The sequence below is a fragment of the Canis lupus genome, chromosome 11, assembly GCF_048164855.1.
Source record: "Canis lupus baileyi chromosome 11, mCanLup2.hap1, whole genome shotgun sequence".
NCBI lineage: Eukaryota > Metazoa > Chordata > Mammalia > Carnivora > Canidae > Canis > Canis lupus.
Window position 1 is genome coordinate 9,919,632 of NC_132848.1, and position 18,450 is coordinate 9,938,081.

The following is an 18,450-nucleotide window of genomic DNA, read 5'->3' on the forward strand; positions in this document are numbered from 1 at the left end:
TGTGAGATAAAGGAATGCCATTTGAGAGGTAGCAACATTATTTTACCATGGAAAGATGAAAAATGTTCATTTTAGCAACACTATTTTACCATGGAAAGATGGAAAATGCTCATTTTAATTTGTTTAGAAGTCCCACTTCCTGGCCTGGTTATAGAGTCCTTGTCTTTTTAGTACGTCTGGTGACTGGGGGTTGGAAGGGTTGTCATGGAAGTGGAAATCCTTTTTCAGAATCTGAGAGAAAATTTCAGGTGTCTCCCTTAGTCAGCACTGACTCTGTGTCCCTCATTTTGTTGAGAATAGTTCTCCTCAACCCTGTTTCCAGTCTAGCACACTGAGGCGAGGGGCATGCTTCCACTAGTATAAAGGTGTTCTCAGCAGGGGTGAGTGACACCATTCTATTTCACAGGGGAGCAGAATCTGGGGAGTTTGGATTGGGTGTAGGTTGAAAACCTTTCTCCCAGAGAGTCTGTTACATCCTCCTTCGAGATAATTCCCTTACTCTTCAAACCAATCATAATTGGTTTAAAACGATGACGCTTGATAAATGTTCAATGAATCTAAGTACTAACTTAGGGTTTCTCACCCTGACTGGGGGCGTTTGAATACTGTCTAGTCCTAATCTGTCCATTCTCCAGTGTGGAGTTGTTGGCATCCGCCCAATGTGTTCCTTGGAGTAGAGGCTGCCCCAAAGCTTTATGTAGTGGCTGAGAGGATCTTCTTGAAGAGCTGAGCACAGCACGTTGGGGATTACATCTCAAAGCCTGTCCTGCTTACAGACTCATTTTAAAAGAGGCTGCCCCAACCACAACCCCTTAAGAAGGGAGCAACACAGCCTGTTTCCTCAGCATCGGTGCTATGTCGTGTCCTTCCATCCTAGTCACAGTTGGAGTAGGAGAAGACACCTGGCTCAGAGGTGGCCAATTGGTGGGCCACCCAGTGGCTTCTGAGATCAGCCTCAAGTAAGAACTCTCCCCAAAAAGGACAGTGGTGATAGAATCAGATTCTCTCCTCCAGGGCACTTGATTATGAACTGTAGATAGAGAGCTGGCAGCAAGTGGAAAGAGCTATGGTTGTGCAACTTAAATTATGGCTGTGCTCTGAAGACATTTTATGAGGACTGGGGCAGTGGTGTCCTGGTGCTGGCTCTCACAAGCCCGAGGGCTGGTTGTGTGCATCTCTTCCCACGTGCACATCAGGTTGGTGGGAGTATTGACACTGCATCAATTGGTTTTTGTTACAATTGAGGTCTCCCTCCTCCAGATCTGGTTGTTAAAAATGTACTAGCACACCACAGGGTAGGGGAAGGGATGGTATATGGGGAGCAAGGGAAGCAGTTACCTCTTCTGGGTCCTTTGTCTTAAAAACAAACAATATTTAAGGTAATATGTTAACGTGATTGGTATTAAGATTATAATAAAAGAAGACGTTAGAGAAAACATTGTGAAATATATGATTTAAATATCAGTGGTTAAATTACAAAGCTCATAGGAATGTGGTCAGAGGGTAGTACTTTCCTGTTCCTGGTACCTATCAAAGGTACAAGCCCCCACCTCCCAGGCCCACAAAGGATGACCTGACAAGCCGGTTAAGTCTCTGGTCTTATTTTCACATGTATTCGTTACCCCTATTACTTGAGGTAACTTGAGTGCACACCGGTTACTTAAAACCACAAGAGCCCAGTGAATACGGTTTTTGAATTCCTTTTTTTTTTTTTAAATGTAGGGAAATGGGACAGATTAGTACAGTAAAAAGAGTACGTATGATTTTGGAATGAGGTTTGAATTCCAATACTCCTTCACCCCTTCCTGGTAGCATAATTTATTGTGCCTCAGTCTCCTTAGCTGTAAAATAAGGATAAAGGAAAATAAGCTCAGAGATATTTGTAGCGATTAAATGAAGTACCATGTGTCGAACATCTAGCACAGTGTCTAGCACTTGTTATGCACTCAAGTAATGTTAGCTCTTTTCTCCCCCCCCCTTTTTTTTTTAAAGATTCTAATTATTTATTCATGAGAGATAAGAGAGAGAAAGAAAGAGAGGGAGAGAGAGAGGCAGAGACACAGGCAGAGGGAGAAACAGGCTCCATGCATCTCCTTTCTTTAACATACTTATCGAAGCCTTTAAAACAGCTGGTGGATGGGGTGCCTGGGCAGCTGGTGAGTTGAGGGGCCCACTCTTGGTTTCGGGAGTGGTCGTGACCTTGGGATCATGGGATGGGGGATACCCTCAGGCTCTGCACTCAGTGTGGAGTCTGCTTGTCCCTCCTCTTCTCTCCCCCCATCCCAATAAATAGATAGAATCTTAAAAAAAAAAAAAAAAACAACACAGCTGCTACTTTTGCTCTCAAGTCAGCAGAATCGATACAAGTACTTAACTCTCCACTTGTTTTAATATGAATTCGGTTGTATGATAATGCATTATTTATAATTTTATGTTTTTGTATATAAGATCAACTAGACTATTTTGAATATAATTACAGTCCTTTGAAACAAGCTCTTCTCTACACTTAGCTCAGAGCTCCTATATGTCAGTCCACAAATTACTGTGCTCGTATCCTTTTGTTTTTAAACAACTAATTAGAATATGGGCAAAGAACTATGTTAGATATTGTAAGGGAATTAAAAAAACATGCTGGGGTAACCTGGGTGGCTCAGTCAGCTGAATATCCAACTCTTGGTTTGGGCTTAGGTCATGATCTCAGGGTTGTGGGATAGAACCCTGTGTTGGGCTCCAGGCTCAGGAGAGAGTCAGCTTGAGATTCTCTCTCTCCCTCTGCCCCTCCCCCTGGCTCGTGTGCTCTGTCAAATAAAAATGAATATTAAAAAAAAGAAAAACAGATGCTTACATAATATATAGTTAAATATACACAAAGGAGGAAAGGGAGGGAATATTCAGTTTTTTTCCTGAGTATCTTCCCACTGCCCAACTTCTAGATACCTATATGGAATAATATAAGGTTCAATAGTAATGTGTCTTTTGAATCCCTTATTTATTGTTTTACAGTTTATTTGCCCTTAGTTTACTTAGGTCATCTGCCCTTGGCCCCATTATCAACTGCTAGTATATTAAGGGTGAAATCTGCCCATTTGCCAGGAGTAATTTATGGGATGTGGTATTTCTCAGTACCAGATGATTTAAGGGGAGCCACTTGCAAATGGACTGTTTTTTTGTTTTTTTGGCATATACACCTTAATAACTGGCTAGAGTTAAACTTGTCTTAAAGTTTCTGATTTGTAAATACAGCATTTTCAAACAAATAGTGTGATGTACACATTACCATACTTTAGTTCATATTAGAATAATCCATCCACACTCTCAATCTGTTTGGCATTTACCCCTTAAGAATCTTGCATCCATAAATCATTTCTGTAGCATCTTAAAACGTTCCTAAGTAATTATATAACTAACATCTTGCATCTCCAGGGCCTTGTCCCGTTAGTGTGAATTAAAAAAATAAGAATAATAAATTATAGTAATTAGGGCAAAACTACGTTGTCTTGGAAAGCGAAGGTTTCATTGGGGACTAGCGGCTTGGGTCTGTCATCGAACCTCTGGGCCTGACATCTTGGCCATCCCAAGTAGCACCTTTTGAATACGTTTCAACACGGCCTTTTAGACAAGCTACAGCAAACGCAAACCTGAAGGGGATGAAAGGAGGTCGGTGGTGGGAAGGACCACGGGTCTCAACAGCAGCATTTAAGTGTCCCGAAAAGTTGGGCGGCCTCCGCCCCAACCAGACGCGGCGCGCCCGGGACGCAGGGGGCGGTTCTGTGTGGGACGGCGGCGGGCGGGCTGCTCACGGCTCACCGTGGCTCGTGGTGCAGACCCGGCGGGCCCGCCGCAGCCCCCCTGCACCCTGCACCCCCCGCGCAAGCATCTTGTGTCTGACGGCGCTGGGCGGCAGGTGGGGTGCTGATGGCCCACCCGAGGGTGCAGACCCGGCGGGCCCGCCGCAGCCCCCCTGCACCCTGCACCCCCCGCGCAAGCATTTGCCGGGTCTCTTCATCCTGTCCGTACCCAAGCCCCCGGGCGTGGGGTCCCCGCCCGCTGTCTGTCCGACCCCTGCGCGGTCCCGCGCCGGCGGTGCAGGGGGGCGGCGGGCGCTCGGCGGGCTCCCTCGCGGGCTCCCAGGCTCTTGCTCATATTTGGACGCGGCCGCCCGTGCCCAGGAATTTCCCGTCATGCCTCCCGCCGCCCCGTCCGTCGCCCCGAGCCGCGGAGGGAGGGAGGGAGGGAGGGAGGCGGCGGCGGACGGCGGGTCGCTGCCCTCCCATGAGCGCGCGGCGCAGCCCCCGGCGCCCCCTCTCGCCGCTCCTCTGCCTCTGGCTGCTCGCGGCCGCGGCGCGGGGAGGCGCGCAGGCAGGTAAGTCCCGGCGACGTGCGACCGCGACCCGGGCCCCGGCCTCCTGCGGGCCGGGCAGGGGCGCGGCGGGGAGCGCCGGGGGGGGGGGGGGGTCAGGCCGGCTCCGTCCCCGTCCCCCGAGGCGGGGGCGCCCGCTGACACCTTATCCCGTCCCCGGAGCGAACCTGAGCCCGCGGGACGCCCCGGGCGGCGAGCAGCGCGGGGGGGGGGGGGGGGGCAGCGGCCTGGGGGGGAGCAGCGCCGGGAGGGGGAGCAGCGCCGGGAGGGGGAGCAGCGCCGGGGCCCCGCCGAAGTGCCCGATCCGGGAACGGGCCGCTCCGCGTGGGAAAGCGCCCGCCAGGCCCGCGCGTCCCGCAGGGTGGGGGTCTCCGGGGCGCGGGGGGCGAGAGCGGGGGCGGCGGGGGCAGAGGCGGGGTCTCCGGGGCGCAGGGGGCAGGGGCGGGGACTTGGGGGGGCAAGAGCCGGGTCTCCGGGGCGCAGGGGAACAGGGGCAGGGGCGCGGGGGGCAGAGGCGGGGTCTCCGGGGCGCAGGGGAGCAGGGGCAGGGGCGCAGGGGGCAGGGGCGGGGACTTGGGGGGGCAAGAGCCGGGTCTCCGGGGCGCAGGGGAGCAGGGGCAGGGGCGCGGGGGGCAGAGGCGGGGTCTCCGGGGCGCAGGGGAGCAGGGGCAGGGGCGCGGGGGGCAGAGGCGGGGTCTCCGGGGCGCAGGGGAGCAGGGGCAGGGGCGCGGGGGGCAGAGGCGGGGTCTCCGGGGCGCAGGGGAGCAGGGGCAGGGGCGCGGGGGGCAGAGGCGGGGTCTCCGGGGCGCAGGGGAGCAGGGGCAGGGGCGCGGGGGGCAGAGGCGGGGTCTCCGGGGCGCAGGGGAGCAGGGGCAGGGGCGCGGGGGGCAGAGGCGGGGTCTCCGGGGCGCAGGGGAGCAGGGGCAGGGGCGCGGGGGGCAGAGGCGGGGTCTCCGGGGCGCAGGGGAGCAGGGGCAGGGGCGCGGGGGGCAGAGGCGGGGTCTCCGGGGCGCAGGGGAGCAGGGGCAGGGGCGCGGGGGGCAGAGGCGGGGTCTCCGGGGCGCAGGGGAGCAGGGGCAGGGGCGCAGGGGGCAGAGGCGGGGTCTCCGGGGCGCAGGGGAGCAGGGGCAGGGGCGCAGGGGGCAGGGGCGGGGACTTGGGGGGGCAAGAGCCGGGTCTCCGGGGCGCAGGGGAGCAGGGGCAGGGGCGCGGGGTCAGAGGCGGGGTCTCCGGGGCGCAGGGGAGCAAGTGCAGGGGCGCGGGGGGCAGAGGCGGGGTCTCCGGGGCGCAGGGGAGCAGGGGCAGGGACGCGGGGGGCAAGGGCGGGGTCTCCGGAGCGCAGGGGCGCGGGGACGCGGGTCTCCGGCGAGTGGCCCGCGTGGTGGGGGCCCGGCTGCCGCCCTCGCGGGCCCCGCTGGTATTTAATAGGCCAAACCCGAGCAGGACCCCGAGTTCGTCAGGTACCAGTTTTGTTTTGCTTTGAAGCGGAAAAAAAGCATCTGAGTCTGTTTTTTTTTTTTTTTTAAGTTTCACACTGGACCATTTAAAGTCAAAACTATGTGAAGGAAAGGTGCCATCGCTGCCTGCCCTGGCTTAGGACTGGTAATTCGGAAGTCTTCACAGGATGATTTTTAAGGATCCTTTTCTTGAGATCATGTGGAAAATATCAGGGAAAAGTTTTTTTTATCCCCCCCCATCAGGCAATTACAAAAAGCAATGATTTGAAATGAAGGAGGTAGAGTTTAAGGCCGATGTGAAATTGCACGGACTTTGATATTCGTGATGAGGCTCTAACTTACCATCAGAGCTTCTCGGTGCTTAATGTTTTCAGGAATGGAAGGTCAAAAATGATCATTCCTCAGTTGAGATAAGGAAACTTCAGTTCGCTTTTGTTTTTGCCCCTAGTAGGCTGAACTGTCAACACGGATATGGCTAGCAATTAGGACTGAGAAATTAGCCGCAAACTGACTCTATTAAGCATGGATTATATTCAGAACTCTCTTCTCTTTCTCTTATTTCCATTTGCAGCCTTGCTGGCAAAATAGACTTTTTTGTTTTCTTTCAAAACAGACTTTAAAATATAGTTTGTCTGTAAAAATGTCTTTAGGATTCGTGTAACTTCTAACATTGCCAATTTAGATTAATGGGAAATTTAAAAAATGTTTAGCCTTTTTAAATGTGCAGTTTATAAATATTAAGTAATGATATCCATTTCATGTTTGCTTCTGACTGGGACTGTTTTTCAGAAAGACCTTTTTATGGATTCATGTTTTAGGAGTATCTTTAATAGTACTTCTTGGGAAATACAACAGGTTCTAACTGCACATTTTATTAGTAGTCTTCTAGAAAATACTGTGCTGCACGATAAAGAGTGGATTGTACTGCCGGGGAATATATGTTTCTTTCTTTCTTTTTTTAATTTCTTCAGTGATGTGTTGACTTACCTAATTCTTGTGGTAAAGCAGCCCTTGAAGACCAAAATCCACTGTGCTGTGGCCCCTTGCCAGCAATTTTGAACACCAAGTGTATATTTGGATCATTTAAACATTCACTTTTTTAATTTTGGTCCCAGCTGACCTATAAGTCTAATTTCTGATGACTTTTATTAGGGCCCTATGTGAACGTCTGGAATTTTTTTATATTAAAGTCAGTAGCTCTCTGCCGTATAGAATTTTGTCAGAGTGCCTAACCGCCTGTCTGCCAAAGTTGCAAACATACAGCATCATTTAGGTTTTGAATCAAACTTAGGTTTTAAAGGTGCTTGTTCTAAAATTTTAACTAAAATGTTAACCCATTAGGTCAGAAATCTTAACTATTTTGCTAAACTCAAGTAACAAGAATATCCAAAAAAGATCCCAGCAGTAGCTTCATAGATTTTTTTCCCCTACATTTTCTAATACATTTATCCTTTTAAAATTTCAGCCATTAAAGAGGAACTTCAGGCAATAATACATTTTGGCTCTATTATCTGGTCACAGTTTTTTGATTTTTATCTCACCTGTGTTCCTTACCATAGTTGGGGATTGGTTGATGAATTTGGCTCAGATGTTTAACTTCCTTTTCTGTAAACTGATGAAGTTGAACATAATCTCCATGTCCCTTCTAACTCCAGATACTGTAATATTGTTTTTGTTTATATGATCCTGCAGAGCTACCCACACTACATTGATTCAAACTTCAGATTGTCAGCTCTGACTTGCTATACGTGTTCAACTGGTCTTCTTGTGGTCAGATCTGATTGGTGTGGATCCAGCTTGTGGAACATCTTGATACTTGGCACATGCGCACAGATGCACACACGTTGACAGAGTTCTGTGATACTAAGCTTCTGCTACTTTCTCTTACCCTGATCTAACAGCAGAAAGTGCTGGTTATGTCATAGGGTAAATGTCCAACTGTTGTTTGGGGACAGTTAAGCCCAGGCCCTAAAATGGTTTGGTATTCAGTTCTGGAATTTGTGTCTTGGTTAGGGATACCACAGTAGAGCACCCAAACCTTTCTGTGGTTGGGAGGCTGTGGCTAGTTATTTGGGGGCATTCCAGATGAAACGCCCTACATTCCTACAAAATGCCCTATTGATCATACTTGGACCTACCCATCTGGTCTATTCAGAATTAAATTGAGTTTGAATAGGAGGGTAATCGGATCTCTGTTTAATTTGCCAGTTGTTAGCATCTGTGATTGCTATACAGATAGATATTTCAAGACTTTACTTTGAAAATTCCGATATTTTCTCCTTTGTGGGCACAGTTGTTTTTTCTGTTAAAATTCTCAGCATGATCCTGGATCCTTGTTTACATGTTTTCTCCATAGCAGACCAAAGTTGTCTTTATGGCTTTTAAAGAAAAGCAAGGAAAGAATAAAATTGTAGGAAAGGTAGGCCAGCAATAAATCAACCAATTGACTTTATGGAGGATTTGGTTATTGCCTCTTTTAAGCTTCTGTTGTAAGTAACAGAAATGAACTTGAACTAGTTTTAGGAAAACGAAAGAGAGGTATTCGATGGAAGCTAAGTGCAGACAGACCTTATTAGGGACTAGGGACTGGAAAACCTGGAACTTTCCCTCTCTCCTCTTGGCCTTTCTTTGCTTCATTGTCCATTCTTTGCTGACCATTTTTTTCCTGCTTTCCTGTGTTCCTGGTTGAATTTGACTGCTCAGCAGCTCTTGAATATTTATGTGTCCCTCGGTTCACAGGGAAAGACTAAATCATCGAGGCTGGAATCTAAATTCCTGAGAGATAGAACCTGTTAGACATAGGTTGGGTCACATTGTTGATATAGATTTTCCCTAAGATTTCTTCTAATTCTGGAGTTCTTTGTAGTACGTGTTGCAGACATTTGTGTGGTTTGATTTTGCATTTTTACATTTTGTACTATGGGGTTATTAGTTCTTAAAAGGTATAATTTTCTTTTGATTGCAGTATGTGTAGAAACGAGTATGCCACCTTCAGTGGGATCCTGGGATGTTAGAGCAGTTCATTCAGACAGAGGCAGGAATGCTGAAGAGGAGGAGCCTTGGGGGAGTGAACGGAGGGTAGCACCACATTTAGGAATTACGGCACAGCTTGGCATCCACCTGACTTGTGAAAGATCCTGTTTAATAACAGTTGATCCATCCTGTAGATAATTGTCTGCATATTTTCAGGAATTCACTGAATTAAAATGCTGGGCTCAAATAGCTTAAGGGTGAATTCATTACAACTATTTAAGTGATAACTGCAGACATTCAAAATAGTAGTAGTTGAGGGAGTTCCTTAGTTATTTTCCTGTTTCTCACCCAGGTTTAGTATTTCCCATCTCTCCCTTTCCCTTAGACCACTTCGGCCGCCTGGATTGTTTTTCTCTCCTAACTTGGCCTTCGGGTCTCCACCTCATGGTCGTTTGCGAAGCTTTCTCCACCTCTTAGAATTTGTCATTTCTTTTGTTTCCAAGACATTCTGTACCGTGATTGGAGCATGATTTTACCATCTTGCATGTATTCATCCTCACTGGACTATAGGTTCTATTAGACCAGTGAATCATCTAGAAGAATTCACATAAGCTGTTAGCATCCATCATCCCAGGCATGATGATTCCAGCTTTTTCAGATGTTCTGAAGCTTGTATGGTATCCTGCTTGTCACTGCCTTCTCCTTCAGACATTGAAGCTCAGTCATATTGCTCTTCTTTCTTAGTCCTTGTCTGTTTTCTAGATATTACAGGCTTTACCATGAAAATTCTAGTTCTATTGTGATGATCAAATATGTAGATGATGGGATCTTTTCCTACCAACTGAGATGGATAGGGAAGGAAAGTATAGCAAACTGATATGGAAGGAAATCGACTTGTGTTGAGCCTCCAATATTTACCAGATCAGATAGAGGGGGCAGGTATAGGAAAACATTGGCGCATATATGAAGGGGAATCGTGGGAAGGTAAAGTATAAAGATGGAAAATTAAGTTTGGCTTAGAACATGGAGGGCTTTCAGTACCAGGCTAGGAAATTTGGACTGGGTTAGTAAATTATGAGATTGAATTTTTTTTGAGTCCTCAAAATCAGGATTGGATTATAAGATATATTATCTAATAATTCAGAGGATGAGTCAAATTGGGAAAGAAACCATTGGATTAATAAAGAAAGGTTAAAAGAGATTTCTTAGAGAATGAGGACCTGAACGAGGGTGGTGGCACTGGGATTGGAGGAGTGTTGCTGAGGAAGACAGCATAGAAACAAACAAGTAATTGAAGATAGAGAAAGAGAGGGATGACTAAAAGATGATGGGAAGATGTTAAGCCTGGGCGTTTGCGAGAATGTGAACTCAGCAGGTTTGTGGGTGGAGGTAAAAAAAATGAGTTTTGTTTTAGAGATCTCTTGCATTTGAGGTGCTGGTCGAACCTTCATGTGGAGATGTGTAGCCAGAAATGTGAGGCTGTGACTTGGAGGGATGGGGGGCTGGAGTAAAACGCGGATGAGTAAGGAAGCCTAAAACTAAAGGGGAGAAGAAAACAAAACACTTGTTGACTGGAGGAAGAGGAAGGACACAGGAAAAGTGTGATCATCCAGAAGATGCAGCTCCATGTGGCTTTGAACGATGGCCAGTCAGTGTATGGCTTTCTGTCCCCGAGCTTTCCTTGTTTAGGGGACACCGCATGTACTCACTCCGCAAATAGCACGTAGGAAGCCTTGAGCAAAGGATCCTTTGGAAAGACCTTCCCAAACTGCAAAATTGTTGCTGGTACTTCCTGTCTTAACCTCTTCGGTGGCGAATATCTCTTAAGATAAAGGACTAGCGCCTTCATTGTCTTCGTCATCACCAGGCCTTGCTTTTCTCTGTACCCTGAGCTTCCTACAAGGGGTTCATTTAGCTTTGAACACACATTTTACTCTGTTTTGTCCTCACTCCTCCCTTCATCTTCTCCAAGAACATGAAGCCATTCCCACCAGATGGCTTTTTTTTTTTTTTTTTTGGTCCTCTGTGTGTACTTTTTTATTGCCATGGTCAAGTTTGTTCTTTTTCTTTCTTTCTTTTTTAAAGTATTTTATTTATTTATTTGAGAGGGGGGTGAGGCAGAGGGAGAAGCAGACCCCCTGCTGAGTCGGGAACCAGGTGTGGGGCTTGATCCCAGGACCTCGGGATCATGACCTGAGCCGGAAGCGGACGCTTAACCCACTGAGCCACCCAGGCGCCCCTGCCATGGTCAAGTTCTTATCCCTAAAATAATTATTGACAATTTCCTAATCTATGATTTAAAAAATTTATAATAAATCTCATCACTACCTCTTCCTTACAGAATGCCTTGTTTTTCTTATCTCTTCAAGCATTGCCTGCAAGTTTCTTGAACACTTGAGTTGGCCACCTGGCATACCCTGATCTGTGACTCTGGGCCATGGTAGCCTGGAGCAGCATTGTTACCTGGCATCTGTATGACTGGGTTACCCAGCAGAGTGCTGGTTACAGGAAACTGCCAATTTCCTGGTACCTGTCTTTTCTGAAGGAAAGCAGAGGGAATTTACTTCATTGAGAAGGCTTTATTTGCATAAACTGCAGAGGTTGGTAAAATATGGAGATGAATGCAGGTGAAATAGAGAAATAGTGCTGGTGTAAGAAATGTGCTCTCAGGGCCTGCTTCCTGGCCAACAGGATATCCTGATTCTGTTTCTAAGAATAGTATACTCTTCATAACATGTGTCTGAAATGGCATGTTTATGTTTAGTATGGAGTATTAAGAATAATTTCTACCTTGATTAAAAAAAAAAGAACCCTCCCAGATGCTAGTAGTTGTGCTTTTAGTAGCTGTTGGCTGAGAAAATACATAATAGCAAAAAGCCATTATAAAAATCTTTTTTAAAAATTTTTATTTATCTATGATAGTCACACAGAGAGAGAGAGAGAGAGAGAGAGAGAGGCAGAGACATAAGCAGAGGGAGAAGCAGGCTCCATGCACCGGGAGCCCGACGTGGGATTCGATCCCGGGTCTCCAGGATCGCGCCCTGGGCCGAAGGCAGGCGCTAAACTGCTGCGCCACCCAGGGATCCCGCCATTATAAAAATCTTAAATGAGTTTTTTTTTTAATATAAAAGCATTCTGACGTTCAGAAAGTACGTATATGTGGAAATTATGGCTTATGGAGCCTATAGATAGCTTGATTTCTTGCTTTGTGGATACTCTCAGGGAGGTTCTGGTGTCAGTTTTCAGTGGCTCGTTGTCATCTCACTTTAGAATGTGGAGGAGAGTTTTGTTTGAAAATCTGAGCTATGGTTGAAATTTTAGAATGACAAGAAAGTTCCTTCTCAATATCCTCTTGGAAGAGCAGTTGCCTGTTTCATGCCAGGCAATGTACTTTATGCTAAGACTGGGCTGTTAAGCAGTCTCAGGGACTAGTATATGAATGCTTTTTTAAAATTATATTTTCAGGTATATAAGCATCATTCTTAGGGCCATTCTCCTGTTTTTTAGGATGAAACGTAGTAGGTAATTTGTATATAAGTACATACCTATGGCGGTCTCTGTCATGGCATAACCATCTTCTATTACAGTAAATTACACAGTGAATCTTTGTGGTTTCTTGGGTCAGTTTATTTTATTTAAAGGAAAAAAAAAAGAAAAAAGAAAAGCCCAACCCTGCAAACCAAACCAAACCAACCAATCCCTCAGTACATATGTGAAATTTAAGACAGCACCAAAAATAAGCCTGTACTACATGTTAAAGAGTCTTTAAAAGATATCAGGACAACTTTGGTATAAATCAGAGTCCTGAATTTTATGTTTGTGCTTTCATTTCTCTTATTTATGTTTGGTTGAATCTGGGCATGGTTGGGGTTAGGAGAAATCTAAGGTGACCATTACTGGTGGATATTTATCTTACAGTAGTGGTGTCTAAGGAAAAAAAGGTAGGGTCATACCTCCCTGTACACAGTCCATTAGGTAGGACAGCAGTTGAGGGACCGCAGGTAGTCTGGGAGCCCTTGTCTCACTGTAACTGAGAATGAAAAGGTGCTTATACTGAAGTCCTTCCCGATATCTTGGTGTGTGAATATTCCATCTAGTGAGGTCACTGTAGGGAGCCAGGAAGAGCCTGGTCCAAGGCAGGGGATGTGTACCAGTTTGCAGAGCCAGTGGGAGAATTGCAGGCTCATGAGTACATTTGCATCCTTTCATGATGCAAAGGATGGAGTGCGATGAAAAGAACATTGGAGAGCAAATTCGAGGACTGGGTTTTCCTGGTCCTGTTCTTGCCCGAAGCATTTACACTCTCTGTGCCTCAGTTTTCGCATCAGCAAACTGAACCAATTGGACTGAGTAATACCTGATGTTTTTGCTTGCAGATTCTATGGTCTGTGGGCTGTCTAAAAGTCTCCAAGTAGCTTTCACAGTTTTTAATGGAAATGATATGATTAATAAATTATACAAAGTTGTCTTCTCTTGTTATATTTGGTTCAAGTTGTTTCTTTGGGAAACTACGTATAAATGTTATTCTGTGACTAAGATCTTATGTTTGAGCTTTGTAGCTTAATGTGCTCAGTAATTTGATCCATAAGCCAAGTTATATAACCCTTTTAAAGATTCAGTACTTATTTAGAGGATAGATTACAGTGTATTAGAAGCATCGTATTAACTATCCCATTTGAAGTGATGGCATTAAGCAGGAGAAACAATGTTGGTTGACCTAAATAAACAGCTAAGAATTGCATATTTAGGCTTGATGATGTATCTCAGATGGGAATAGTCCTCTTTTTTTTTTTTATAAAGGATTTTATTTATTTATTCATGAGAGACACACAGACTGAGAGAGAGGCAGAAGGAGAAGCAGGCCCCATGCAGGGAGCCTGACATGGGACTCGATCCCAGGTCTCCAGGGTCACGCTCTGGACTGAAGGTGGTGCTAAGCTGCTGAGCCACTGGGGCTGCCCAGGGAATAGTCCTCTTTTAATCCGGGTACACTGCTAGTAGAATTTACTTTTGACCATCCTAGAAATATATTTAATTCTTAAAACTAGTTAATTTGCTCTTACCGTTAAAGAAGAAAATCTTCTCCATTGAGCTTTAAAGAAAAATAAACTTTACTGATTAGACAGGTAGAAGAAAAATCTCTTGCCTTTAAAATGCATTGTTAAAAAAAAATAAATAAATAAAATGCATTGTTAAGTTTTTGTCCTTTTTTATTATAAATATTTCACAATGCCCAAAAAAGAATATATAACATCTATACATAGGATATAAAGAATGATTTAAAAAAATCTAGATACCCCTACCCAGCTTCAGAAGTAGTGTTAACGTTGCCTGCATGACCTCCATTCATACCTTCTCCCTCCTCAGAGTATCTCCGGTCATGGTGACAATCACTTAACACAAATGATAACTAATATACATTCTTGCTTTTTCTTTCCACTCTATCTTTTCTTTTTTATAGTTTTACCGTAGATGTATCTATCTCTACATATTTTATTATTTACTTTTGCATGTTTTGGAACCCTCTACTAATATTGTCATCTGCTCTTCAACTCCTAGGACTTGTTCCCCCCCATTACATTATATCTGTGTTACCCATGTTGGTGTATGCAACTCATTTTTAAAAGATTAACATTTGTTTTATTGTCTGTGTTTTTCTACATTTTATTTATTTCTGCTTCTTTTTTTAAAAAATTTCTGCTTCTTTCACATTTATATGTTAGAGTTCTTATGTTTTTCTGTGGAGTCGAATCTATTTTTTCCCATTGCTTCTAAGCTTCACCACCAATACAGTGAGTAATAATAGTAATGGTGATGATGATAATAATAATAATAATAGCAAATACAACAGATGTTACTAGTCTATTTACCATTTGTGCCACCCGCTAGTCTAAGTATTTACTCTTTACCTATATTAACTTATTTAATGCTCATGACAACTTTTTTTTTTTTTTTTTTTGCTCATGACAACTTAATCAAGGAGGTAGCATATTATTGGGAGAACTCATACATTGAGATTAGGGCCCGAGGTGCAAGACATTCAGTAATTTCTATGGCTATGATTTAAATCTTGGCAGTCTGGCCGCAGAGTTTATGCTCCTAATCATAACAGTATTATGACTCTTATGTAGCCTTTTCTTTTAATTCTGTGTTTTTCCCATTTAACTTTTTAAGGTATTAAAGTGTTTTTGTGACTTTCAAAAAAGAATGAGCCTAGGGTGATCATCAAGTTGGTTCTCCTGCACAACACCAATTATTTAAAGTCATGCTACAGTTTAATTTGCTTCATGGTTAGACCCTGACTTTTTTCATGCAGGTTTTTAAAAATTCTCTGGGATTTATTATTGCTTCCCCCCCCCCCAAATTAAAAGGAAAAAGTATATCTTCTGTATTATTCTTATAAAATATTTTTGTTTTTTTACTTTGGTATATGGTTTGGAATTGATTTCATTGATTTCCTGTGCTAATTTGGATCAGTTTCTTCATTTTTAGACAATGGCGTCCTATTAAAAAAAAGTGTTTCTGTGATCTTAAATGGATCACTTAATCTGCCTGATAAGCCTTGGTTTTCCCAACTAAGTTGCATTTGTTAGGTGTAATTATTTCACTAATCAGACATATGTAATTGCTAATCAGAGCCTCCTTTCGGTGTAAAGTAACCAAGGATGATCATGAAGGAAAAGAATCAAACAAAGGGAAGTTCCTGATAGTGATTGGAAACTACTGATTTTCCCCAACCCCTCAAATTGCGGAACAAAAAACTTCAGTATAGAGAGTAAAATCCCTTTACTGTAACTTTCTTGTATAACTTTAATTTTTTCCTAAAATCAATTAATTTCCTAATTATTTTTTCCCTTACATTGTGAGTTCATGATGTCTTCAAGTCTTTCCAAGGTCTTGGATAATCTCCTAATATCCTTTATTTAAACATGCTCAAATTTCTCTTATCTTTAAAAATAAACAGAAAGCCTACTCCACTTGCCATCATCCTCTGTGACCAAGTTGTTTTACAAGTTGTTTATGTCCTTGCTGTCTCTATCTGCTCTCCAACCAAAAATAGGTGCTAAGCCCATGTTACATGTCAGGCACTAACTCATCTAATCTCTGGGGACGCAGTATGAGCTAGAGAGACTAGGGACTTTCATTCCCACTTTGGAACTAGCATGGCCTGTCATAGAAGGAGTGAGAAGACCATGAGTGAGAAGACCATTTGTGGTAGGAGAAGGAGGGAGGATGGTTAGAGTTGAGAGTAAAGAGAGTGATGAGATCAGATGGGGCTTTTAGACCATAATGAGGAACTTCGATAGTATTTGTGTGATGGAAGCCATTAGGGGGTTTTAAGGAAGCAGTGATAAGATCTGATTTGCATTTTAAAATTGTCAGTCTGGCTGCCATGTGGTGAATGGATTGTAGGGACCAAATGGAAGCAGGTAAAACCATTCCAAGGTAGTTCAGTTGGTAACGGTTAGGACCCGAGTGCTGATGGCAAAACTGATGGATTGCTGATGGAGTGGATATAGGGTCTAAGAAAATGGGAAGAACCATCCGTGCTATTCCACTGAAACTGCTTTGATCGGAGCCATTAATGGTGTCCGTATCATTCAGCTGAACGGACACAATTTGGTTCCTATCTTCAGGACATTTGATACATTGACAATTCAGTCCTAGAAATACTCTTTTGGTTTGTAACACTGGTATTGTTACATATGTGATTGTAGGCAAATTCATTAAATTATCTGTGCCTCAGTTTCCTCACTTGTAGGATGGCATTACTATTATACCTACCACATACATTGTTGTAATCATTAAATGAGATGATATAGGTAGTTTCCTTAGCACAGTGTCTTCCCCAGAGTTCATTCACAGTAAATGTTTGCTAGCAACATCCTTATCATTGTCCCAATCATCATCCTCATTGTTATTCTGGAACAACACTTTCCTTGACCTCTCTCTTCTTTGGCGGGTGGTCCTTCTTGGTCTTCTTTGCTAATTCTTTCTCCTCCAGCTCACTCATAAATGTTGAAGACTCCTAACTCTGGGAAATGAACTAGGGGTGGTGGAAGGGGAGGAGGACGGGGAGTGGGGGTGAATGGGTGACGGGCACTGAGGGGGGCACTTGACGGGATGAGCACTGGGTGTTATTCTGTATGTTGGCAAATTGAACACCAATAAAAAAAATAAATTTATTATTTAAAAAAAAAGAAAAAAATGTTGAAGTTCCTCAGGGCTCTGACATTTTCTTTTCTCATTGTATGTATTTTCCAAGGCAATCCAGTTTACTCCACAGCTTCAGTTCCATTTGTATAAAATTAACTCCCCCTAAATCTACCCATAGACCAGATCTGTTTCCTAAGCCCCAGTCCTGTATATCACTTGCCTCTACATTATCTCCACTTGGATGGTAGTGTCTTAGGCAACCTTCAACATATCAAAAACTGAAGGGTTTTTTTTTTCGTTGTTGTTGTTATTTTTGTTATTTTTTGCCCAAACTTAAGCCTCCCCTCTTGTTCCCTAACTTACGTAAATGATACTACCATTTGCACAGTTGCTTGAGCCAGAACTGTGAAGTTCTCGTAATTTTTTTTTTCTAGTCTCATGTGCTGTATCGAACTTTTCCCTACAATTTTGCGATGGCTTCCTCATTAGTCTTATCTCACCTCCATCCACTTTCCACCTTCCAGTTGGATCTGATCTTGCTACTCTCCTTCAGTTACTCCCCTTTCTTTATAGGTTGAAGTTCCATATTCTTATAATGGCTTCCTTCCCAGATTTGCTCTGCCTGGCTGCCTTGTCAGCCTCCTCATCTCTCCTCCTTTCCTCCTCACCTCTACCCCTCCAGCCATGCTCCTCTTTCATCACCACCAGCAGGCTGCATTCATTCTTATCTTAGGGCCACTGCTTTTCACTTTCCTTGTTGGGAATACTTGTTTCTTCATCCTTTTTTTATTTGTTTGTTTTTTTATTTCTTCATTCTTGATGTGGGCAACATAGTCTGATCTTTTATGCTTAGTTTAAACGTTACTGCCTCCAGGAAGGCTTTCTTATGCCCCCCACCGCCCAAACTAGACTACTTGCTTCTGTTATATAGGATCTTTATTCCCCTTTGTTTCTCTGTGGTCCTTATTGCACTTCCCAATAGTATCTTTCTCACCAACATCTAAGCTTCACAGAGGCAAGGACCATGGCGCATTGTTTCTCACATTGTCCCCAGCGTCTGTTAGATAAAGGATGAATGCATCGTGGGCTCGCCCAGTTTGGGAAGTGAGAGGCCTTGTGGCTGACTTTGATGTGTGTTTTTCTTAATCTTGCAGGGTGCTCAAAGGGAAAAAGAGAAAAGTTTAGGTTTACTAGAGTTTACTTTTCTGACTCCAGTGGCCACAGTGAAGAGAGGGGGAAGGAACATCAGAACTGGAGATGGTTGGAGCAAGACGTGGTGCCCTAGAGTTGAATTTCTTTGCTCTGATTGAAGTAGCATCCAGACTTTCCAGGGCAGTTTCCCTAGTTTTCCACATTTGCTTTGTTTTTTTCAAAAGTCAGGCATGGCAGTGCTTCTCAGATCCTTGGTATGCTAGGCATGAGCATTGCCTCAGAACCCCTGCTTCGTGTGGCTTCCAGTGCCGGAAGGGCTTGCCAGAGTTAACTGTTGGCTCGAGATACTAT

At 44.4% G+C, this 18,450-nt stretch overlaps 1 protein-coding gene across 6 annotated transcripts in view; it reads left to right on the plus strand.

Moving 5' to 3' along the window:
• The first annotated feature begins 3,900 nt into the window (after positions 1 to 3,900).
• The window catches only part of MSRB3 (methionine sulfoxide reductase B3), a 178,419-nt gene continuing 163,869 nt past the window's right edge, over positions 3,901 to 18,450 (plus strand). The window contains exons 1-2 of one of the 6 annotated variants that reach the window (XM_072843140.1): positions 4,229 to 4,363; positions 5,888 to 5,962. Coding sequence is in view for 1 of the 6 variants with exons in the window: in XM_072843137.1 (XP_072699238.1) it covers positions 3,916 to 4,363 (448 nt within the window). In the remaining 5 variants the exon portion in view is untranslated. Of the gene's footprint in view, positions 4,364 to 4,670; positions 4,722 to 5,645; positions 5,821 to 5,887; positions 5,963 to 15,933; positions 16,006 to 18,450 lie in introns of those variants that run through there. The other 5 variants (XM_072843137.1, XM_072843139.1, XM_072843142.1 and 2 more) reach the window with 5 other exon arrangements.